Source organism: Giraffa tippelskirchi, chromosome 10, assembly GCF_054371585.1.
Source record: "Giraffa tippelskirchi isolate mGirTip1 chromosome 10, T2T-mGirTip1v1.2.pri, whole genome shotgun sequence".
In the NCBI taxonomy this organism is placed as follows: domain Eukaryota; kingdom Metazoa; phylum Chordata; class Mammalia; order Artiodactyla; family Giraffidae; genus Giraffa; species Giraffa tippelskirchi.
In genome coordinates this window covers 107367181-107391444 of record NC_137284.1, presented here as the reverse complement: position 1 = coordinate 107391444, position 24264 = coordinate 107367181, and the positions used below count along the sequence as shown (strand labels likewise).

Genomic DNA, 24264 nt, shown 5'->3' with positions numbered 1-24264 from the left:
AATTCATTAGAAGAAAGAACCTAACCATTTCAGTGCGGAAAGTCATCTCCCGTTCTAAGGCTGAGAGGTGAGAAAAATGACGATCATTTTCAAAAAGTGTTATCAAATGTATCCTAGAAGAAAAATAACATGTTTCAAAAACAGGGCTAAACTATTATAAACAAAGTATAAAAACCATAAGAAGAACAAAGAATACATTTTTACAATAAATATTGAGATAACTTTATAATTTGCCAATTTGTATATTTTTAGGCATTTATAATCCAGCACTATAACACAGATAATTGTATATCTCCCCTTCGTGGATCACTGCCTTGTCTTGGTGAAGGGGCTTGCATAACTCAATGAAGCTATGAGCCATGCCACGTAGAGTCACCCAAGATGGATGGATCATAGTGGAGAGTTCTGACAAAACATGAACCACTGGAGCAGGGAGGCCTGGCAAGCTGCAGTCCATGGGGTCGCAAAGAGTCGGACATGACTGGGAGACTGAACAACAACAATTGTAGATCTAAAACTCTTGTAGATTTCTCCATCATTCTTCCCATTCCAGGCATCTAAATCAGAACTAAGGCATGCTTTTGTTTATCTGTTATGTTTTACAAGTGTTTCTAATGTACCAGGTTTGGGAAATGTCTCTATCTGTTGAAAAGATTTAGAATATAATTTTACATAAAATTACTTTAGGTTAAATCAGTTTTTAAATAAGTAGACCACTACATAAAGTGCCAAAGAAAACAGGACTGTACTTAAGGATATTTCATCAGTTCAACTAAAAAAAAAAAAAAAACCCAGCTGTAGGTACTGTGGGAGCATACCTAGGAGCATATGTGACAAGTAAAATTGTAGTCAGCAATTATATTATCCTTAATTATACAGTAGATGCTTTCCAATGAAGTAGAAAATAAAACAAAATTCCATATAGCAACCATCTTCCACTCACCTTCATTTAAACTTAGGACATATACCAGGGTATCACAAGCTGTAGGAAACGTTTCTTACCATTACAGTCTTAGTTCTATTAACAACATTGAGATCTTCCTGCAGGATAATGGTCAGAAAAGCACTGTCCCAATGGGACGTGGGGCAGATCCCATTCTTCCCAAGAGCAGAAATCCTTGAGCTCAGGTAGAAATGAAGGTATGTCAGAGGAAAATTATTTTACATATAGTTTTTACAAATACATCATTTATGTAAAATAATGTGTATGTGTATGCACATTGAAAGGCTCATTTAATTCTGTATTACCATTACAGGATGTTTTTCTTCATTTCTACCGGATTTCCAATTGACAGGTGCTACTAAAACTTTACATAAACTCTAAGTTTATGTCACTGCTGCTGCTGCTGCTGCTAAGTCGCTTCAGTCGTGTCTGACCCCGTGCGACCCCACAGACGGCAGCCCACCAGGCTCCTCTGTCCCTGGGATTCTCCAGGCAAGAATACTGGAGTGGGTTGCCATTTCCTTCTCCTTTATGTCACTAACAACTCTCAATTACTATAAAATGAGGAAGTTTTTACATGAAATAAACATGAAAACTACACTACAAAAGCTAGAGATTTAGGAAATACAGTGGTAAAGCAAAAATATTTTAATTCATAAACTACTATTCCCATAATGCATTCATTTATAAATGCTTCACACATGAGGTTTTTAAAATGTTTTATACACACACACACATATATATATAACATATTTATATGTTAACTGGTACACATATAGATATTCTATACACATAACAAGCAGTTATTATTTTATATATACAAACAGTGATGGTAATTTTTATAATCCAAATGTTTTTATTTATATCAAACTGAAACTAATCTTACCAGTGCAAAATTGCCACAAAGGCAGCTGGAAAAGGAAAAAAAGGAAAAAGTCATTAAAAGTTGCTTTATTATAATATGCCTTTAAAATAACTACTTAGTAACTTTTAAAACAAACACTGCAACTTGGAAGCTTCCAGTCATGCTTCTCCAGCCCTTTTTCCATATTCTCTCTATCCTGAGCTCAGTCCTACCGCTCTCCAATATTTCTCAGATGTCTAGTTTTATGTCACAATCAGCAAACTGTGGTTTATGGTCTGTCTGGTCTGTTTTGTCTGCAAGCTAAAAATGGTTGTTAATTTTTTTTAAGGGTTGTAAAAAATAGGAAAGAAGAATAAATAACAGAGACTGTGGCCTGAAGTTTAAAATTTTTACTACTTGAGTCTTAACAGAAAAAGTATATACTCACTACATATGTTAACTTTCCATCTAGTACATACGTAATACTGTGAACCACTTTAAAATTAAACCTATACCTTCCCTCTCAACTCTGAGAAGGTTTCATGAACTCTAAGATAGACAATGTCCTACTCAACTATATTTCTATCCTCTTTCTTATTCTCAAGGCAATTATTCTTAAAAATAATATTTAAGGAAAAATCAAATATCCTACTAAGTCCATCTAGCTTTCCAAATTCTTCAAAATATTAGTGTCTCTCACCCCCTCCCTTTAACCCACATTCCATACCCAACAAAATTGTAAGGTGTAATGATGTCAATACCGTAAATGCAAAGAAGGGCTTATCACAGCTCCTTTTAAAGTTGTGATTAAAAGCCTGTCTCCTGTATCCTGCCTCTGTCAATTTCACCTCTGAAAGTGACCCAACCTTATACCTTACTGACACAAAGACCATTTGATGCAAGCACTCTCAACAACTCTTATATCTATTTCAACATTTCTCTATATAGTGATCTTTGCTTCTCTGGTCTCTACCATCTCAGAAAAGGAAGCATCTCTTTTCTACTGATAGCTTCTCAAATTCATGCCTTTAGCTCTATCCTTCCCAATTATTCCAAGACTGCACCGTCAAGTATTCACTCTCTTTGAACCTCAATCTCACCCTCTCTCCTTGGTCCTTCCCCTTCAGCCTTCAATATTCCCAGGCCTTAAAATACTTCTCTTGATATAGCAGACCTTCCAACTACGAAATATTCTCTTCTCCATTCCCTGCCATGTCTGACAAGATAATCAGCCAACTTTTTTAAAGTTCCTATAACTCTTTTAAATGACCCTTCAGTTATCAACATCAACAGTCTCTTTCAATTCTCCTGCTTTTCAATCTCTCTGTAGTATTTCACCAGATCTTTAGATAAGTCCCATCATACCAACTCTGCCAGTTCTTTCATTTTCTGACCATTTTGTTTTTATATGTTCCTCTTATCTGGTTTTTCTCTTTTCTCTTCTCTCTTAAAACTAAGTATGCAGGGGTTTTCTCAAGTATCTTTACTTTGCTCTCTTTTCTATCTTGGAAATCTCACTCAATGTTAATGTTTCAACTCACTTTTACATGAATAATTCCCAAATCTACAATCCTCATTCCTGACCAAATGTTCTCTCTTCCTCTCATCACATTCCTTTCCTCTTCTACCTCATCACCTACCCAGTTCCTCTCAACATGTTTCCATCAACCTTCACCTCTGACTTCTCTTCTCCATTCCTACTGCTGCCTGGGGCTTCCCTGGTCCAGTGGTTAAGAGTCCACTCTGCAATGGAGGGACACCAGTTTGATCCCTGGTCCCAGAGGATCCCCCCACATGCCACTGCAGAGCAACTAAGTCTGAGCACCACAACTATTGAGCCTGTGCTCTAGAGCCTGGAAGCTGCAACTACTGAGCCCACATGTAGTAACGACCAAAGCCTGGGTGCCTAAAGCCTGTGCTCCCCAACAAGAGAAGCCAGTGCACTCCAACTAGAGAAAGTACACGTGCAGCAACAAAGACTTATTACCGCCAAAAAATAAAATAATAAATATTAAAAAGATCACTATTGTCTGGATTTTAGCATTCAACTGTTTTTTTCTACCCCAGTCCATAGCCAGTCCATTTTATACACTGCTGTCAAATTAATCTCTCGGAAGCACACTTCTGATTATGTCACTCTATTTAAGTCATTCAATGTCAACATCAAGAACATACTAAATGTCACAAAATTGTTCACTTTAAAAATGGTTAATTTTATGTTATGTGCATTTCACCTCATTAAAAAAAAATTATTTTCCTAAAGAAAAAAATCTATCAGTGCCACCCTACTGAATGAAGTTCAAATGCCTTAAATGTAGACTTGAATTAGACTCCCCAAGTATGGTCCCAACCAATCTTTTGAACACTCTACGTTCTCTTTTTGTACTCTTACTTTTATTTCATATTTTCTTACTTCCATGGCTCCGATTGTGCTGTCCTATAGGCCTCTAATACTTGTTCTCTGCTCCACACATCCAAATATTACCTTTTTTTGGTCACAATTAAAATCCCACATTTTCCATAATCAGACATCTGACAAAATCTAAATATGAACCCCTATCTATTATTCCTCAAGTATTGTCTACATGCTCCAAATGTGCAGATCCATTCTACTTTAATATCAGCAATCAACTTAACGATGGAAAAGAAATCACAGCTTACATTAGGAGACATCTATCTGTGTTTCAATATATAACAGCAGCCAGTCTGAGCAAGGACTAGGCTCAAAATTGATCTTAATGAAACAACAAAATTTACATCTTCAAAAATTAGGAATGCAAATAAAGAAAAATCTTTCAAGGGCTTAAATATGAAGGCAATTTAGGCATCAAGCTCCTCAGCAAGATGAAAGTAAATAGATACCAAGATGGGGAAATATATTGCCTAATTTGATCCTATTTCCCCTGTGAAAGATTCTCAACTCATTAAAACCAACACATTATTTCGCTTCATTCAAAGTGCAGAAAAAGATAAAAGTCTGACCTCCCCCTCCCCCCAAAGCTACCCTATCATTTTAACTAGGGTTAAACGGCTGCCTTAAGATGACATTTTGTTGGTGACACATGAAGTTATCACTGTGCCTGCAAACCCTTGAAAATGTTTTAAAATAAGAACTAAAGGGGCTCGGAATTCTTGTCAGCGATTTTCCAGATATTGGAACTCGCCATTATTGCTGCCAGACTTGCTTGTTAAACTGATATTCAAGATTCACGGAAACCAATTCCAACCCTAGGCTCAAGAGGGTTCACGGGTTTCTCCATTGTGAGCCTAGCCGCGCGGGAGTGCTGGTCCCGGAGCTGTCGGGGCTCCTGCAAGGGGCTTTCCTCGGTCGGTTCCGCTCACCTATGCCGATGGCCACGTTGCCCGAGACCTGATGTCTTTGCAATAGTTGCGCCTTGTCCCAGAGCTGCTCCAGCAAAGAGCTGAGAAGCTGAAAGCGGCCATTCAGAAGATCGGTCCTTGTGACCATCTCCACTGGCACGCAATTCTGCGTTTTCAGGTTTCGGATCCTCCGCGGCGAATACTCCCGGGCGCCCCCTGGCAAGTTCCCCCTGCGTGTGGGCAAAGGCAGCTCCGGCCTTTTCACCTCCTCCTTCGGCTCCTCCTCCAACTCCGGCTCTCCAGCTCCTGTGGCCCACCGCCGCCGCCTAGACTGCGTGGAGCGGAGAGAGTGCGACGGCTCTGAAGCCGCACCTCTGAGCTTATTCCTCGTTTGCCCGACCATTTTCTCATAGTCCCCGTTCGGATGGGGCTAGTACTCTCTCCTGCGCCGGCACGGCCGAGTCAGGCGAGGTCCGCAAGAGGGCCTGGCTCGGCTCACAGCCTCAACGACTCGCCGCAGCGCCGTTGCAGGCTGCCCGGTCGTCAAGGCGACCGCGAAACAAAACCCAGGCTGCCTGGCGCCGCTCGTGCGCCGCTCACGCGCGCAGCCCCACGTGCGCTTATACTGCGCACCCTGCTACGTGCGCCGCCCACGCGTTCAGCCCCAGGTGCGCTTATCCAGAGCACCACGCGCAACCTCCCGCGTGCGCTACCATGCGTGCGGCCCCACGTGCGCAGGTCCTTAGCACCGCCCCTCGCGGACCCTCCCACGTGCGCCCCCACGTGTCCATTCTGTAGTGAGCGGACTGCTCAGCGCCCCACGCACGTCTCCACGCGCGTTTCCCCGCGCATCATCTCACGTGCGCGGCTCAGCGGTCATATCTTGCTAGCGGACAAGACTGAAGAACTTTCTTCGTTTTAATTCCTTTCTTCGAGTTTAGCCTTAGCTTTGTTTTTGCCAAAAGGTTGTCTGTCTCAAGTTTATTAACAAGAAAGATCTCAATTTTTAAAAGTAACAGTAGGAAAAAAAAAAGCGAGGGAAGGAAGCCAGAGCCTGTGACGCGCCTGGCACTTATTAGGAGCATCTCTCCTCGCCTCCTTGGAACACTTGGCCACCGAGGCAGTGGCCCGAGGCTGCAGGCAACAAGTGACAGAGCTGGCGTGAGCCCGGTGAGTCTAACCGCACAGCCTCAGGTTGAATGCGAATTCGGTGTTGTCCCCTTTGAGGTTAGAGTTTATCCATCTATTCTGAAGTGAAATTGTGTCCCAAACCAGGTTGCTCAGAATTCCTCAGCAGTTGAGCGCGGAGCTGTGCTCAGCACTCTCACCTTTCTGAACCATAAACCACCCGGGACCACATGAAAGGAGAAACCCACAGTCACTGTAGAGCCACACGCGACGCCATAGCGACTGGCAAAGATGCACAGGGACCCTGGCTCTTGTCATGTCCTCTGCTCCCGGCCCTGCGGCCGGAGCCCACACCGCCTCACGTCCCATGTTTCCCGACGGATCCAACTCCCTAAAACCCTTTCCCCCCATCTGGTCTAGACGCCCTGCGACTAGGTTAATTTCCCGGATGCCACACCGCTCAGAAATGCCCAGGACTCCCATTAGCCCATAAATAAAAGTTAAACTCCTTGGCTTGTTTATTGGCACCTTTAGTAGCCTGCCAACTTCAATTTCCCACGTCCCCGGACACAGATCTTCCTCTCCAGTCATTCCAAGTGAGGTCTTCGATGTGACTATCCCTTTACTCATACCCTAACGTCCTCTTGTAGCGTTTTCATCCGTTTTTGCCTGCCTCTTTCAATTCTGTTACTTTCCAAGCCTCACCCGGTTTCTCCAGCCCAGGTTAATTTCCCTATTCTGCAGGTCTAAACCAGTTACTGACAGCATTATTCATCTTGTCACTTAAATTCAGTGTTGTTATTAATTTGCTGGTTTGTAAGATTTTTTTTTTTCTCACAAGGAGCCTTTCTATATTCCTGGCGCTGTGTTTGCTGCTTAAAATGTTCACGCATTTAGGAAATTCCCTTACAAGTCCAGTGGTTTGGACGCCACTCTTTAACTGCTGAGGGCCCAGATTCAATCCTCACCCCCACCTCCACCCCCACCCCCGCGAGGCTAAAAAAATTAACAAAATGTTTTCGTATTTAATCGTATTTAATTCACACAATAACTGTATGAATTAGGAAACCGTGGACTAAGGATGTAGTGATTTACCCAAGTTTTAACAACTGAAAAATCGTCCAATTCTGAGTTTAAAATACAAGGCACTTATGGGTGGTTGATAAAAATATATTATTGAAAGAATATGCAAATTCAAAAAATACCTTATTTTTTCATATGAATATTCTAATGTTTTTGGAGTCCTATGATTATGTTTTCCTTTAATGAAAAGGAAATTATAGAATTATGTAAGACATGAATTGGGTGCATTTGCACCTTTATGTATATATTAGAGCATCTGGCTCTGAAGCCTTTTTATTTCTCTTTAATTTATGATTATTATTGGCTACTACTTCTGGTATCAGTTTGGGAAATTTATATTTTCCAACAGACATTTCAAATCAACTGAATTATACACTCTTTTACCTGAAATCAATATGGTCACCTGTGCCTTTTCTAAAAATCAGTGTTTTCCAATTAATCTGCTTGTTCTTCAACTCTGTGATTTTTCCTAGATGTGTTTAAGTTATATCTTGTTGAATATTTTCAAAGGTAATTTTAGGGTCCCTGTTGATAGATTATCTACTTAAGTGATTTTATGTTTTACATCTTTGTTTTTTGTGAGAAGTGGGTAGTTTTCTGGGAGCAAAGAGTGGCTGCTACGGGGATGCTGGCCAAATGTCATTTTCAGTGATATTTTCTTGTATAACTCTGAACTGAAATTTCTGATTTTGGTCTTCTCTTCAGTCTGTTTTGTCTGTTTCTTATGTTTCTCTCTGCGAATTTGTTTCTTTGAGTTTCCTGTTGTCTTTTGGATCACTCCATGTGCAAACAGAATAAAGCATATGCTTACCCTTGGTCTAGCCCTCAAAAGTTCAAATCTGGTCATGTTTTCCATTTAAAAAATATTTTTTATGATGTTCATTGTACTATTATTTACATAAGTGAAAATTAGAAGAACTCCCATGTCAAACAGTGAATTACAGAACACCAATGATGGTGAAGCATTACTAAATTGAATAAAGTAATTTTAAATGAATATTTAACAGTATAGGAAAATACTTACAGTGTTAAAGGTGGGCTTACCAGGTGGAGCTAATGGTAAAGAACCTGCCTGCCAGTGCAGGAGATGCGGGAGACGTGGGTCAATCCCTGAGTCAGAAAGATCCCCTGGAGGAGGGCATGGCTACTACTCCAGTATTCTTGCCTAGAAAATCCCATGGAGAGAGAAGCCTGGCAGACTACAGTCCATAAGGTCACAAAGAGTTGGACACGATTGAAGTGATTTAGCATGCATATAGTGTTAAAGGTAAAATAAGCAGTGTATATATGATTCAGTGTATAGTAAACACATAGAATTAACTGTGTCCCATGGACTTCCCTGGTGGCTCAGATGGTAAGGCATCTGCCTGCAATGCAGGAGACCTGGCTTTGATCCCTGGGTTGGGAAGATCCCCTGGAGAAGAAAATGGCAACCCACTCCAGTGCTCTTGCCTGGAAAATCCCATGGACGGAGGAGCCTACATAGGTTTAACATAGGAGTAACCCCATAGTCTACAGTCCATGGGGTTGCAAAGAGTCAGACATGAATTGAGTGACTTCACATACTCCCCGCTAAATCTTTTACATAGGAGACTGATATATGGAAAATTACCAGTGTGTGACCTTTAGTTAGTAACTTAGTCACTCTAATATTTATCTCCTGATCTGAAAAATGCTGAAGCACCTAAAACTTAGTAAAACATCTAAAAGAGTACATGCTTACTTTTAAAATTGTTACTATATCTTGGGGACTTACCTGGTGGTCCAGTGGTTAAGACTCCAAGCTCCCATTGCAAGGGGCAGGGCTTTGATTCTTGGTCAGGGAACTAAGATCATACATGTTGTACATTGTGACCACAAAATAAGACAAAGTTATTACTGTATCTTGCTCTAGAGTGACCATATTTAGAGTATACTGATGAGTATTACTTCCAATTAATGTTTTGCTCACCTATGTTTTTGTCATTAGTTTTATGTTAGTTCTATTGTTAAACAGTAATAAGAGTTCTGTGTTCACTAGTTAACTGAGAAAACTGAGACAGTTGTCTAAATGATTTTGCATTCTCTCAGTAAGGGGAGGGATAGATTGTGTATGTGAGGGGAAACATGACACTCAGTTTTATTCTGTTAAACAGAATCATGGCATGTTTTCAATCTTGTCTAACTTCTCTAACAGTGTTCATTTATTTTAAGCTAGTTATTTTGGATACAGTTGTTGCAGTCATATTTTAGCTACATGCTTGTTAATGACAATGACTTAAATCAGTATTCCTGGTACTTATTTTCTGCTGAACTGACAGTGCATTATGATTTTATATAATGCAATATATTCTCAAATTATTTTTTCCTCTTTGAAATGAAGATAATACGTGATTCAGCAAATTGTTTCCCTCACATAGAGATTTTCCAGTCATCTATGTCTAAAACTTGTCTCAGTTTTCTTTTAGTAAAGCAATTGCTTCTCTTTATGCCAAAATGTGGGCTTCCTTTGTGGCTCAACTGGTTAAGTATCTGCCTGAAATGCAGGAGACCTGGGTTCGATCCCTGGGTTGGGAAGATTCCCTGGAGAAGGGAATGGCTACCCACTCCAGTATTCTGGCCTGGAGAATTCCATGGACTATATAGTCCATGGGATCGCAAAGAGTCGGACACGACTGAGCGACTTGCACTTCACACTTCACTTCACTTCATGCCAAAATGCAGAGAAACTATAAAACCAGCAGATGGCAGTAATGACTTGTAAATCAGGATTTTAACAGAAGTTTTGAAGTTCATTTTTTTAAATATGAAAAAATCACTGTTATTGTATTACATCAGTTAACTAAATAGGAAATGTAGGGAAATTCCAAATTAATCCAGCATAAAAATATTACATTGTATATCTCATATGTCAGTTAAGATATTCATCATGGCCAGTGTTCAGTTTTCACAAATAATAATGATTTTGCTTTCATTGAGTCAGATATTTTTAATCAAGTTTAAGTGTTTTAACTTTGCACAAATACATAGATATAAATTTAAGTGGATAGTTGAGTTACATCTATATCTAGCTTAGTTATATGGATCTGGAAAGATTGAGATAATTAAGTGAATATTGTTTTGAAAATGTTAAATTTTCCACATACAAGTTGATAATTTAAAATACTAATTTCACTTTAATAATATGCATACAAAATGGGGTTTTATCTGTGCTATTTCACAGTTTCTTATACATTACTTTTTTCCCCCTCTTTATGGAACAAAGAGTTGGAATCGGCATCAAAGTGTTTACCTGTAGTCTGTCATCATTAACTAGTCCCAAAGATGAGAGCAAAATTCTTAGGATCTCATGATTATGCTAACTATTATTGAGTCATGTAGCCAAGATTTTTTCAGAGCATTTTGATTTAGTGATTTTATTCATTTCAATTAAGTTTTTAAAAGATGAACTAAATGGGATTCACTTTCTATACTTTTGCAAGACTTCCTATAAATTCACAAAGATGAAAAAATTTCTGTATCTCTGTATTTGCTTCAAAAATAGAATAACCACAGACTCAGTTTTCTTGGTGGCTGTTTATTTTCTGATTGGTCTGTTTTATATATGTTAAAAGGTCCTTTCAAATTCATCTGCAGCAAGTTACTTCCACTAAAAGAAATGTCTTTGCACATGTATGTTTTATAAAACAACTGCTTCAGTCTAAAAACATCACATATCTTGTATTGATTCATTTTTACATAGTGCATTTGCTGCTATGAATTACTTTATAGAGCCTGTTTCAATTCTAGTTTTATGCAAGTGCTTGTTCATAGAAGCAAATGGAAAGTCATCAAATTGCAGTGAAGCATACAGCTTGAATGTAAATACATCTGTATGTGACACTTTGTGTAAACACTGCCTTTTCATCCACAGGAGAAAAGGTATCTTGTAACAAGTTGAAATTTCTGGAAAGTCTAGTCCTTCTGTGTCTATGAGGGTCCTATTCTCCTTTTAAAACTGTCTCTCTCAACCACCCATACTGGTTAGTTCCCCAGGCCTATTATTAGATGAAATGAGATCTGCTTGACCTTAAACAGCCTTATATAGAAATATTTCATTCAGAGGAAGGAAGATAATCCATTAATTAATTGGGAGAATTCCTTCACCTCTCCCACAGAGAGACCGCCTGATGGCATAATATGTGCACACTGATTTGAGCAGAAGGATACTCGGTAATCATTTTTAAATGACTTAACCAATACATACACAACCACAGGCATGTATTTATGTCATACCCCCAAAGTCCATTTTTCCATGAACCCAATGGTGATAGTTTCTTGAATAATTTCCAACATATGGATTTAAAAAAATTTACAACCAAAGTAACTAATACAAGAACTACTACAAATAAGCAAAAGTCTTAGACCATATTAAAGAATGGACTGTTGTTTATGTATGAGTAGGTTAGATGCAAAATATAGCAGAAAAAGAAGTGAAACATAAGACATGTGTGCTATGTTTTATATCTCATTTTAGATTGACTTAAGATTTAACTTTGATTATGACATTGTGGTAAAGAAATATCACAATAGGATATTAGCCAGTATGTCTCGGCAATTTACTTCACCAGCTCTGATTTCTTCAACTATGAAATAGAGACTTTGGACTACATAGCCTTATTAAAGGACTTCCTAGGTGGCCCTAGTGGTAAAGAACCCACGTGCCAATGCAGGAAACATTAAGAGACACAGGTTCAATCCCTGGGTTGGGAAGATCCCCTGGAGCAGGGCATGGTAACCCACTCCAATACTCTTGCCTGGAGAATCCCATGGACAAAGGAGCCTGGCAGGCTACAGTTCATGGGGTTGCAAAGAGCCAGACAAGACTGAAGCCACTTAGCACGCACAGCCTTATTTAAGTCTTTTAAACTTGATTCCAGTTAGTATTTGAACATATGTTTAGACAGCTGGAAAAATATACGTGTTGAGTCATATAGTGCCCTGTTCTAAACTCCATTGTTAACCAGGCTTCTCTTCTCTCCTTACCTGTCTCTAGCTATGTGTTCAGATTCCACCTTGATGGTCTTACTCTCTGCAATCTACCCCACAATTTGTCCCCTATCCTGTCCTTCCATTGCTACACCTCTCATTGCCAACTCAGATGAACTAAGCCTATCAGTTCAGTTCAGTCGCTCAGTCGTGTCCGACTCTTTGTGACCCCATGAATCGCAGCACGCCAGGCCTCCCTGTCCATCACCAACTCCCGGAGTCTCCCGAAACCCATGTCCATCGAGTCGGTGATGCCATCCAGCCATCTCATTCTCTGTCATCCCCTTCTCCTTCTGCCCCCAGTCCTTCCCAGCATTAGGGTCTTTTCCAATGAGTCAACTCTTCGCATGAGGTGGCCAAAGTATTGGAGTTTCAGCTTCAACATCAGTCCTTCCAATGAACACCCAGGACTGATCTCCTTTAGGACAGACTGGTTGGATCTTTATGCAGTCCAAGGGACTCTCAAGAGTCTTCTCTAACACCACAGTTCAAAAGCATCAATTCTTCAGCACTCAGCTTTTTTCACCGTCCAACGCTCACATCCATACGTGACTACTGGAAAAACCATAGCCTTGACTAGACGGACCTTTGTTGGCAAAGTAATGTCTCTACTTTTAAATATGCTATCTAGGTTGGTCATAACTTTTCTTCCAAGGAGTAAGCGTCTTTTAATTACATGGCTGCAATCACCATCTGCAGTGATTTTGGAGCCCCCCAAAATAAAGTCTGACACTGTTTCCACTGTTTCCCCATCTATTTCCCATGAAGTGATGGGACCAGATGCCATGATCTTAGTTTTCTGAATGTTGAGCTTTAAGCCAGCTTTTTCACTCTCCTCTCTCACTTTCATCAAGAGGCTCTTTAGTTCTTCTTCACTTCCTGCCCTAAGGGTGGTGTCATCTGCATATCTGAGGTTATTGATATTTCTCCTAGCAATCTTGATTCCAGCTTGATGAATTATGGACAGAGGTTTGTGACACTGTACAGGAGACAGGGATCAAGACCATCCCCATGGAAAAGAAATGCAAACAAGCAAAATGGCTGTCTGAGGAGGCCATACAAATAGCTGGGAAAAGAAGAGAAGCAAAAAGCAAAGGAGAAAAGGAAAGATATTCCCATCTGAATGCAGAGTTCCAAAGAATAGCAAGGAGAGATAAGAAAGCCTTACTCAGCGATCAATGCAAAGAAATAGAGGAAACAACAGAATGGTAAAGACTAGAGATCCCTTCAAGAAAATTAGAGATACCAAGGGAACATTTCATGCAAAGATGGGCTCGATAAAGGACAGAAATGGTAGGGACCTATCAGAAGCAGAAGATATTGAGAAGAGGTGGCAAGCATACACAGAAGAACTATACAAAAAAGATCTTCCCGACCCAGATAATCACGATGGTGTGATCACTCACCTAGAGCCAGACATCCTGGAATGTGAAGCGAAGTGGGCCTTAGAAAGCACCACTACGAACAAAGCTAGTGGAGGTGATGGAATTCCAGTTGAGCTATTTCAAATCCTGAAAGATGATGCTGTGAAAGTGCTGCACTCGATATGCCAGCAAATCTGGAAAACTCAGCAGTGGCCACAGGACTGGAAAAGGTCAGTTTTCATTCCAACCCCAAATAAAGGCAATGCCAAAGAATGCTCAAACTACCGCACAATTGCACTCATCTCACACGCTAGTAAAGTAATGTTCAAAATTCTCCAAGCCAGGCTTCAACAGTACATGAACCGTGAACTTCCAGATGTTCAAGCTGGATTTAGAAAAGGCAGAGGAACCAGAGGTCAAATTGCCAACATCCACTGGATCATTGAAAAAGCAAGAGAGTTCCAGAAAAACATCTGTTTCTGCTTTATTGACTATGCCAAAGCCTCTGACTGTGTGGATCACAATAAACTGTAGAAAATTCTGAAAGAGATGGGAGTACCAGACCATCTGACTTGTCTCTTGAGAAACCTGTATGCAGGTCAGGAAGCAACAGTTAGAACTGGACATGGAACAACAGACTGGTTCCAAATAGGAAAAGGAGTACATCAAGGCTGTATGTTGTCTCCCTGCTTATTTAACTTAAGCCTATCTCACTCTACCTTTTCAGCCCAGCCCCAACCTGGCCTCCACTGCATCCCTAATCTCTGTTCTAGTCCTTTCCTGATTCTATATGATGTCCAGTCTCTTAAATATAGTTGACTTCATTGTTCCTATTCTCTAATTACCTCCATTCTTTGAAGCCTAAATGGCAACTAGTGTATAAAGGGAAGAGGAAACGTCCCTAAATAATAAGTATTTTTATGAAGACCACCAAGCTCTTGCTTTGGACATCAGAGTCCTGCTTTCACATAAATATTGACCTGTCCTTAAAAGGTAAGTGTGAAAGTTTAAAATTTCCTTCTTCTTGTTGCTACAATCTGAAACTCTTCTTGAGACTCATCAGGAACAATGTAAAATTAGGTAGGAGAAAAATTGTTGAGTTATGTGTTTATGTTTCTTAATTAAGATTACGTACCTGGAGACACAGAAGACAATGTATTGTATAATCCATGTATATGAAATGCCCAGCAGAAGGATATTCAGAGAAACAGAAAGTAAAGGCAATGTATGCCTTAATTTTTCTTTCTAAATTCTAGAAATATTTGTTATAGGGTTTAGCATAGTGTCTTAGTTATGAATACAGACAGGGTTTGAAACCTGGCTATCTCACTTACTTTGTAGGTCTCTGAGCATTTAATTTCTCTAAGCCTCAATTTTCTCATACCTCAAATGGGAATAATAGTAGCTCATACCTCAAAGAGTTGCTGCAAAGATTAAGTAAGATAATGTATATAAAGTATATAGATATAGTAAATGTTTTATAAAAGGAAATAATTATTACCATATCAAGGCTCAAGATGGAAATGGAATTATTTATATCATCTTTTTCTTTTCCAGGGAGTCCAAAGAAACAGCTACAGTTCTTCCTAGGAAAAAAAAAAGGGGAGATACAAATAACCCAATTTGAATTGAGAGCCTAAAGCCATACAATGCTATCTAATAGGCAGAATTATCTTCTTTTTACAGATAAAAAGGAATTTTGAGGCAGGGAGAAGATTTTAGACTGCTCACTCTTAACTCACAAGTACACATGATTTACTCCCTGGAAGTCCTCAAAGTTGACAAGTTGGGCCCTAAAAAATGGAAATGAAATATTTTCTGGATAGCTTTTTTTATGTTTTAAAGTAACAGCTTTAGTGATATATAATTCACATACCATGAAATATATTCTTTTAAAGTGTAGGATTCAGTGACTTTAGTATATTCACAGTGTTGTGGAACAATCACTGCTATCTAATTCCACATTTTTACTACTCCCTCACCCCTAAAATACATCATACTCGTTAGCTGTCATTCCCATTTCTCCTTCCTTCTCTCCCCTAGCAGTCTGCTTTCTGTCTCTCTGAATATCTTTCTACTGGGCATTTCATATAAATGGAATCACACAATATGTTGTCTTTTGCGTCTGGCTTCATTCACCTAGTATAATGTTTTCAAGGTTCATCCATGTTGTAGCGCCTATCAGTACGTCATTTCTTCTTATAGCTAAATAATATTTAGTTACATAAATATAACATTTTATTTATCTGTTTACCAGTTGATGGACATTTGGGTTGTTTCTACTTTTATGGATATTATGAATAATACTACTATGAATATACATGTATAAGTTTCTATGTGAACATATGTTTTCATTTCTCCTAGATATATACCGGGTATAGAATTCCTAGGTCATATGGTAACTCTACCTTTAACATTTTAATGAACCACCAGACTGTTTTCCAAAGTGGCCATATCATTTTATATTCTCACCACCAATGTACAAGGGGTCCAGTTTCTTTACATCCTTGCCAACATTTGTTACTCTCAATCTTTTGATTATAGCCATCATAGTGGGTGTGAAGTGGTAGCTCATTGGCTTTTTTAAATTGTTGTTTAGTCATTAAGTCCTATTCCACTCTTTTGCAACCCTATGAACTGTAGCCCACCAGGCTCCTCCTGTCCATGGGATTTCCCAAACAAGAATACTGTAGGGGGTTGCTGTTTCCTTCTCCAGGCGATCTTTCTGACCAAGGGATTGAACCTGCATCTCTTGCATTGGCAGCTGGGTTCTTTACCACTGATCTACCAGCTCAGTGGTAAAGGGCTAATTTTTTTAAATTAATAGACTTTATTTCTTGGAATAGTTTTAGAATTACATAAAAACTGAGCAGAAAGTACAGAATTCCTATATATCCCCATATACCCTTCCCCTCTACTGTTGCACACAGTTTTTCCTGTTATTAACATTTTGCACTAGTTTGGTACATTTGTTACAATTGATAAACTAATAATGACACATTTTTATTAACTTATGTAATTATAGTTTGCATTATGGCTTACTCTTTGAGCTGTATGGTTCTTTGGACTTTGACAAATGCATCATGTCATGTATCCACCATTATAATATCATCAGAATTGTTTCATCACCCTAAAAAGTCTATATGTTTCACTTTTCATCCCTCTCTCTTCTCAAACCTCTGCAAACCACTGATCTTTTTACTATCTCCATGTGCTTAGTTACTCAGTCAAGTCTGACTCTTTGAGACCCCATGGACTGTAGTCCGCCAGGCTCCTTTGTCCATGGGGAATTCTCCAGTCAAGAATACTGGAGTGGGTTGCCATGCCCTTCTCCAGGGGATCTTCCCAATCTAGGGATCGAACCCAGGTCTCCCACATTGCAGGTGGTTTCTTTACCATCTGAGCCACTAGGGAAGTCTGCTATCTCCATAGTTTTGCCTTTTCCAGAATGTCATACACAGTGGCTGTACCATTTTGCATTCTCACCAGCAATAACTGTTATTCTTTGTCCTTGTCAGAATTTGGCATTGTTGGTGTTTTGGATTTTAGCCATTTTAACAGGTGTGTAATGGTATCTCGTTGTTTGAATTTGCATTTCTCAAATGACATGTGATGTTGAGCATATTTTAATGTTTATTTGCCACCTGTATATATTTTCTTCATATGTTGTCTATACAGGTAGATCTTTTGCCTATTAAAAATATGGATTGTTTTCTGATTGATGAGTTTGAATAGGTCTTTGTATATTAATACAAGCCCATTATCAGATATGTGTTTTGCAAATATATTCTCCCAGTTGTGGCCAATCTTTTCATTCTCCTAGTAATGTCTTTCATAGAACAAATTTTTTTTTAATTTGAATATAGTCCATCATACTAACTTTTTCTTCAATGGATCATGCTTTTGATGTTGTAACTAAAAATCCAAAATCACCTAGATTCTCTCCTGTTATGTTCTAGGAGTTTTATAGTTTTGCATTTTATATTGAGATCTTGATCCATCTGGGGTTAATTTTTGTGAAGGGTGAAAAGTCTTTGTCTAGATCCATGATTTTATATGTGGATATTCAGTTGTTCTGGAATAATTTTTTTTTAAAAGTTATAGTTTCTCCACTGAATTGCCTTTGCTTCATTGTCAGGGATCAGTTGACTGTATTCATATGGGTTTATTTTCTGGGCTCTCCATTGTGTTTTGTGGATCTATTCATCTCTTCTTTCACCAATACCATACTGTCTTTATTAATGTAGCTTTATAATAAATTTTGGAGTTGAGTACTGTCAGTCCTCCAGCTTGGTTCTTTTTCAATATTTTGGTTGGCTGTTCTGGGTCTTTTGCATATAAACTTTATTTATTTTTTTTTATGTATTAAACTTTAGAATCAGTCTGTTGATGGGCACAAAACTTGCTGGAATTTTGACTGGAATTGTGTTGAGTCTATAAATCCAATTGGTTTTCACTCTTGAGTATCTGTATGCACTCATAGAATATATCTCCATTTATTTAGATCTTTGATTTCTTTCATCAGAGTTTCATCATTTTCTTCATATAGATCTTGTACATATTTAATTATATTTATACCTAAGTATTTCTTCTCTTACATTTTGTTGCTGATATAAATGGTGTTGTATTTTCAATTTCAAATTACAATTGTTCATTGCTGGTAGATTAGAAAGTATTTGATTTTTTATTGACCTTGCATCCTGTGACCTGGTTATAATTGCTTATTGTTCTTTAAGTTTTTTGTTGGTAACATGTTAGTATTATATATATTATATATACATAGAGTAAGAATGAGAGGGAAAAAAATCCTTAAAACTGTAAGCAAACTGAAAAAATGAACCCAGTTGTATTGCAAATGAATAGCATAACCATATAGGAAGAAAAACGAATCTAATTAACTACTAAACATGTCATTTGACTGAATACCCTTAGTTGAGTGAGGAGGGAATGTCTACAAACAAATCTTGAACTTTTTAGAAGATTTATTGTAGTTGTAAGAAATAAGTAATATGAAATTATTTGGAGTGTTTAGTAGAATTGAGTGAATAAATATGTTGATGTTGTTGATAGCCAGGATCCTCACTGTGGAAGAAGGCAGATACAGATATGAAATGGGGCCAAGCCTGGAAAAAAATATCCTATGGGAGTACATTGGAGTTGTATAACAGCATAAACTCATGACTTCTAATACATTTCTAATACATTCACACACATACATATATTTGAATATGTATGCTTACACTTATGTATTCCTAACTCTGTCAGCTGAAAAGACCTAGAAATATACCAGAGTGAGTACATCTGGCACCCAGATAATTGGTTCCTAATACAGTTTCCCAACTAACAAAGGAATCTAGGCTCCGGTAGGAATTGTTAATTCCAAGGCTAAGGCAGGAAAGCTACAAGATGAATCTGGAACAATGTGTTATGCCAGAAACTGAAGAAATACTTTTAAAAAAGGCAAATTAGGACATGTCAAGAGTACACAGGAGCCAACTTAAGGGGCTCCCAATGACCAAATCTGGGATGTTTTGAGCATCAAAATAACTAAGGTAGTAATAAACTATACACCATTGAAAAATAGGAATTATTTAGCTGTTAAAGACAAAGAAAGACTGAGAAACTATAGGTACCAGATTAAAGGAGACTAAAGAAAGATAATAGCTAAATGCAATATGTGATTCTGAACCGGATCTGATCCTTACTGAAGGAAAAAATATGCTACAGAGAACATCACTGGTGTCATTTGACAAAATGGGAGTAATATGGTAGATCACAGTATCATACCATGGTCAAATTCCTGAAGTTGCTGATTCTGCTATTGCTATTTAATGGAATCATCTCAATTTTAAGAAGTATACTTTGAGTGTCTTAGGAGATAATGGGGCATGATATGTGAGCTTACTATAGGGATAATGGGGCATGATACATGAAAGTTACTGTCAGATGTTCAGAAAACCAACTTGTATGTATGTGTATATGCACTGACTACTCAGTATGAATGCAAATGATAAAGAGAGCAAAAAGTTAACAATTGGTGAATCTGGGTAGAGAGTATAGAGTTTCTTTGTACTATTCTTGTAACTTTTATGCAAGTTTGGAATTATTCCAAATAGAAGATTTTGTTTTTAAATGCTGGTGTTTGGCAGGCACAGAATATTAGGGTTAATAGAACAGACTTCTGAAAGCACAAGGTTTGATAACGTCAAGCATTTTGAGGGACTGTTACATGGAAGAAGTATTAAGACTTTGAATTTGGCTAATCTTATTTTGTGTCAGTATGCTTTGTGTAATATCATTATAGAACATCCAAGAGCTCATGACTGGAATGAGAGGTAGGAGTTCTTTAAGCTTTATGGAGTCTTCAGTATCATTCAGTACAGAGAAGTGCAATGACTGGCTCATCAGGTAGAGTGAATGAATGAAAGAAAAGAACTGGGTGTAGAAAAATGGGAACTGGTGGCAACTTGAGAGCAGTGTCTTCTCTAAAGACTTTCATGTACAAAAAGACAAAACCAAAAAAACCCTGTGTAGTACTCCTGTGGGTTTGTGTCTGTTCTGGGAGTGACTAGTGGGGACCCCTAATCTTACCTAATCTTCCTCTTTTTATTCCAGGTGAGGAAAGGGTACCAAAAGTCACAAAGCAAAGTGTGTGAGATAATGAAAGGTGTAAGTGTGTGCATATATATCAAAAACACACCATATTTAATGAAAGAAATTAATATTCACACATTTGTACTTCTGTACAGTTTTGAGTAATATATAATTTTAAGCTGTTTACAAATAGCATGTAATGCTTCAAATATTACATAATGTTGATAATACATTTCTAGCAGAAATAAATATATTGCACTTAAAAAGAACTTCATTAGATGTTACTTCATAGTATTAGGCTTATAACTTCTTTTTTTCATAAAACATTTCCCATGCCCTTCCCCCCACCCCCAACACACACACTTCATTACAGTGACTGTTCTCACGCAATTCATTAAGCAAATAAACACAGCAAACAATAGAACTATGATAGAGTCTACTAAAGAGGCTAGATCAAATTTTATCCTTTAGGAAATGAAAGATTTTCTTTTAGGTTTCTGAAACTAAGAAAAGCAACAACTAATATAGCATTTTAAAGTACCAGAAGTAAAATACAAGTTGTATTTTTTGTCCAGATGTACTATTCACCAAAATGTTTTTATTTTCTTATTATGGGGAGGGGGGGTTAGAATTATCTAAGGGAGAGACAGAGAAACAAAGACCAAAAAATACTTAATAGTCTATCAAATATTAATAAATGAACCTTTGCATATTTAAGCATGATGAAGAAAACTAAGTACTGGAATATTTTATAACTGACATGGGATAGTAGTGACAAAATGATGTTATGATTTCCTAAAATTTTAAATGTTTTAACCTTCCCTTTGCTTGTTTACATAAAAATCCTTATTCTAAAATAATATAAAAATTTATAAAATGCATCCTCCACCCAAGCCCAGCTCTCTAAGGGAGGTAGCTGAAACTCTTTTCTGTCCAGTGCTTTATTTCTGTCCAGTCTAGATGTAGAGTATGATATTGTTTTGTTTGTAGTAATTATCAATTCCATACACATTTAATAATGAAAAGTTTTCCTTAGTCAATGCAAAATTGAGTAAAAATGTTGTTTTTCTTGTCATAGTTGACCTGCACATTATACAACTGACATTTTGAACTTTAGTTACTAAGTCATGGTTTGAGTTTGACCATGTTTTCAATGGGGTGGTCAAGTCACTGTTTATTTTATTTGAAGTTCATCTTTCTCAATATTATTCAACTTAAATATAAGCAGGACAGCCTGAAAAGCTAATGTGAAATTCAGAACTGGGATAAATATCCTAATATCTCTGTGAAAAATTTTTAGTCTGTATGAATAGGCAGATGCTTTGCTGCTAAGGATACTTATTCTTGGGCTTTTGGGGTTTCCATTTTACCCCCCAGGATGGGCACTGTGACTAGAGAAGTACAATGACCAAGATAATAGTGGAGAGAGACGGTTTTGGAATATCTCACAAGTCAGTGTGACTCCTGCATGGGGTATTTACCAGATGATACATCATCGTCAGGAAGTTTAATATCTCCTACTCTGTGCCCACCTACTAGAAATGATGGTTGACCTTTCAGACAATATACCATCCCTATAAATCTGCAGTGTAATATAAATTCATTAATGTAGACCTTGTTACCTAATAATTTGTGATATGTTAGACACAAGCTGGATAGGCTTACCTTTATACTGCCAAGGGTGGGCAAGGGGCGGGGGGTAGATTTACTAAGTAAAAGAAATAAAAAGCTTACTCAGAATTACTGATAAATGTTTTAAAAACATATCACATATGTAGAATCTACTAAGTTAGGAATTAATTCTTCTGGGTTAGATAAAGCCATTCAGGCAGAGCTGCTTTTTAGCAGCACTACACATTACCCAGGCTTTTTGATATTGTAATATAGCTGGGGGGGAACCCTGAATTTATTCCAAATATACCATAAATCATGCTCTTTATCATTCAATTGCCTTTCTCACTAATTATCTAGGTCTTGCAATTGCTTTTGATAAAACAGACTTTGCTGCTGCTGCTGCTAAGTCGCTTCAGTCGTGTCCGACTCTGTGCAACCCCAGAGACGGCCGCCCACCAGGCTCCCCCATCCCTGGGATTCTCCAGGCAAGAGTACTGGAGTGGGTTGCCATTTCCTTCTCCAACGCATGAAAGTGAAAAGTGAAAGTGAAATGGCTCAGTCGTGTCCGACTCCTAGCAACCCCATGGACTGCAGCCTATCAGGCTCCTCCATCCATGGGATTTTCCAGGCAAGAGGACTGGAGTGGGTTGCCATTGCCTTCTCAGAAAACAGGCTTTATAGAGTTTTAAATGTTAAATACCCAAAGAGTTAAATAATAAACAAATAGAATAGCTCAGAAGGACCCGTGTGGGGCAAACATCTATCCCTAGTTCCCATGACTAGTGACTGATCAGGTTAAGCTCCATTTCACTTGTGCTTTTACTTTCTTGCTCAAATAATGCTAAATACTTTTTAAAAAAGTATCTGATTTAGAATTTCAGGTGTGATCTTCCAAGAGCATGCTTTGGTGTCTTTGTCTCTGCTTTTTTCTAAGTATGCTACTTATTTTTAGTCTTATATTGATTAATTACAAAATAAAGTTATGAATTCAGGACTTACTATCATAAAACAATATTTAACAAAAATATACAAACCTACTTTGAGACACACCAATTGGGGAAAAAAATGTCAAAATAGTATTAAAATGATCCTTTCATTCTCCTTGAAAAGAAAATTCAGATATGGGTTCACTTTAGTAGACCAGTCATTTATTAGAGTATTAAGTAGCATCATATAAAATAGTATTTACTTTTGTTATTCCTGCTTTAAGTAGTAGTACTCTATATATTAAAAGCACTGACAAACAGGCCAACTATTAAATAGTAAATCCTTATCCTAAGCTCTGTGGATATTTACTTTAAACATTATACATAACTAACTTTTTAAAGAAATGCACATCTGAGCTATGTTTGAAAGCAAACTACCTATGAATATTATAGCATAACATGCAAGAAGTTAGAAACAAGCTTACAGTGTCTGCCATAGGACTTTGAGATGTTTAGTTAATGCAGCTTCATAAATAAACCTTGGGATATAGTGGAGAAAGGCAATTGCAAGGTCCAACAATAACATCGGTTAGACAGGCTGTGCCAATTATACCTTGTTTCATAGGCTGGAAATGCCCAAGAAAGGCATCTGATATGGAAAAGCCTAACATTAAAACAACCAAATAAAACCCCACTTGAGTTTGATATGATATATATATTACATTTTACTTCCAAATACACCTCTACTCTCAGCAGCAAGATTTCCCATCTCTTTGAACAGATTCAATACTTTCATAGTTAGAACAAAGTAGAATGGATATTACATAAAAAAAAAAGAGTATTGGGGAGCTTTGTGAAGAAGACAGGTTAAATCCTGTATCTAGAGTGCATTATATCTACAGCGGAAGGACTACAAACTTCATGAAACCTCTGTTATTAGGGAAATGAACTGTTGCAAAATGCCAAATATACTACTGTGATTGTAAATGCCTACATATATATATGGCTCAAAAATAATATAAACATAACTATGATATAGTTAAACTATTATAAATATCAAAATAAGGCTTAAGAAGATAGCAAGAGTTGAAAATAAAGTGGATAAATTCTTTAGATTTACTTATAAGCACTTTTAATGTTTCAGTCAGGGTATCATTGTGTTAACATGCAATTTCATATTATGGACCTAGAAGAATGATTGAGTCACTGAATGTAACACAGTGAGAAAAAAGAACCAATCAGATATATGAACATATAACTATTCATGACCATAGGTTAAGTGGTTAAGTAGTGGCTATATGGGCATTGAGAATGGTCATTCATAAACCTTGTCAGTCAGTGGCAGTGGCTGACGAAAGAACAAAACAGATTTACTGAAAATGAGAATTTGAGCTGGTGCATTTTAACATCCATAAGGTCTTCCAAGGGGCTTCCCTGGTG

At 37.8% G+C, this 24264-nt stretch overlaps 1 protein-coding gene and 1 long non-coding RNA gene across 10 annotated transcripts in view; one reads left to right on the top strand and one right to left on the bottom strand.

The window, feature by feature from the left end:
* Window positions 1-5629, bottom strand: part of DPY19L2 (dpy-19 like 2) — a 79798-nt gene extending 74169 nt beyond the window's left edge. For 8 of the 9 annotated variants that reach the window (XR_014066781.1, XR_014066782.1, XM_081534250.1 and 5 more), the window contains exons 1-3: window positions 5130-5629; window positions 1830-1854; window positions 26-113 (exon numbers count right to left, since the gene is read on the bottom strand). Coding sequence is in view for 7 of the 9 variants with exons in the window: in XM_081534250.1 (XP_081390376.1) it covers window positions 26-113; window positions 1830-1854; window positions 5130-5511 (495 nt within the window). In the remaining 2 variants the exon portion in view is untranslated. Of the gene's footprint in view, window positions 1-25; window positions 147-1829; window positions 1855-5129 lie in introns of all 9 variants that reach the window. The other variant, XM_081534257.1, reaches the window with a different exon arrangement.
* A 133-nt stretch (window positions 5630-5762) lies between these two features.
* LOC145523619 (uncharacterized) overlaps window positions 5763-24264 on the top strand; it is a 219204-nt gene continuing 200702 nt past the window's right edge. Inside the window, exon 1 of the long non-coding RNA XR_014066783.1 lies at window positions 5763-6278. This is a non-coding gene — a long non-coding RNA (uncharacterized LOC145523619). The remainder of the gene's footprint in view (window positions 6279-24264) is intronic.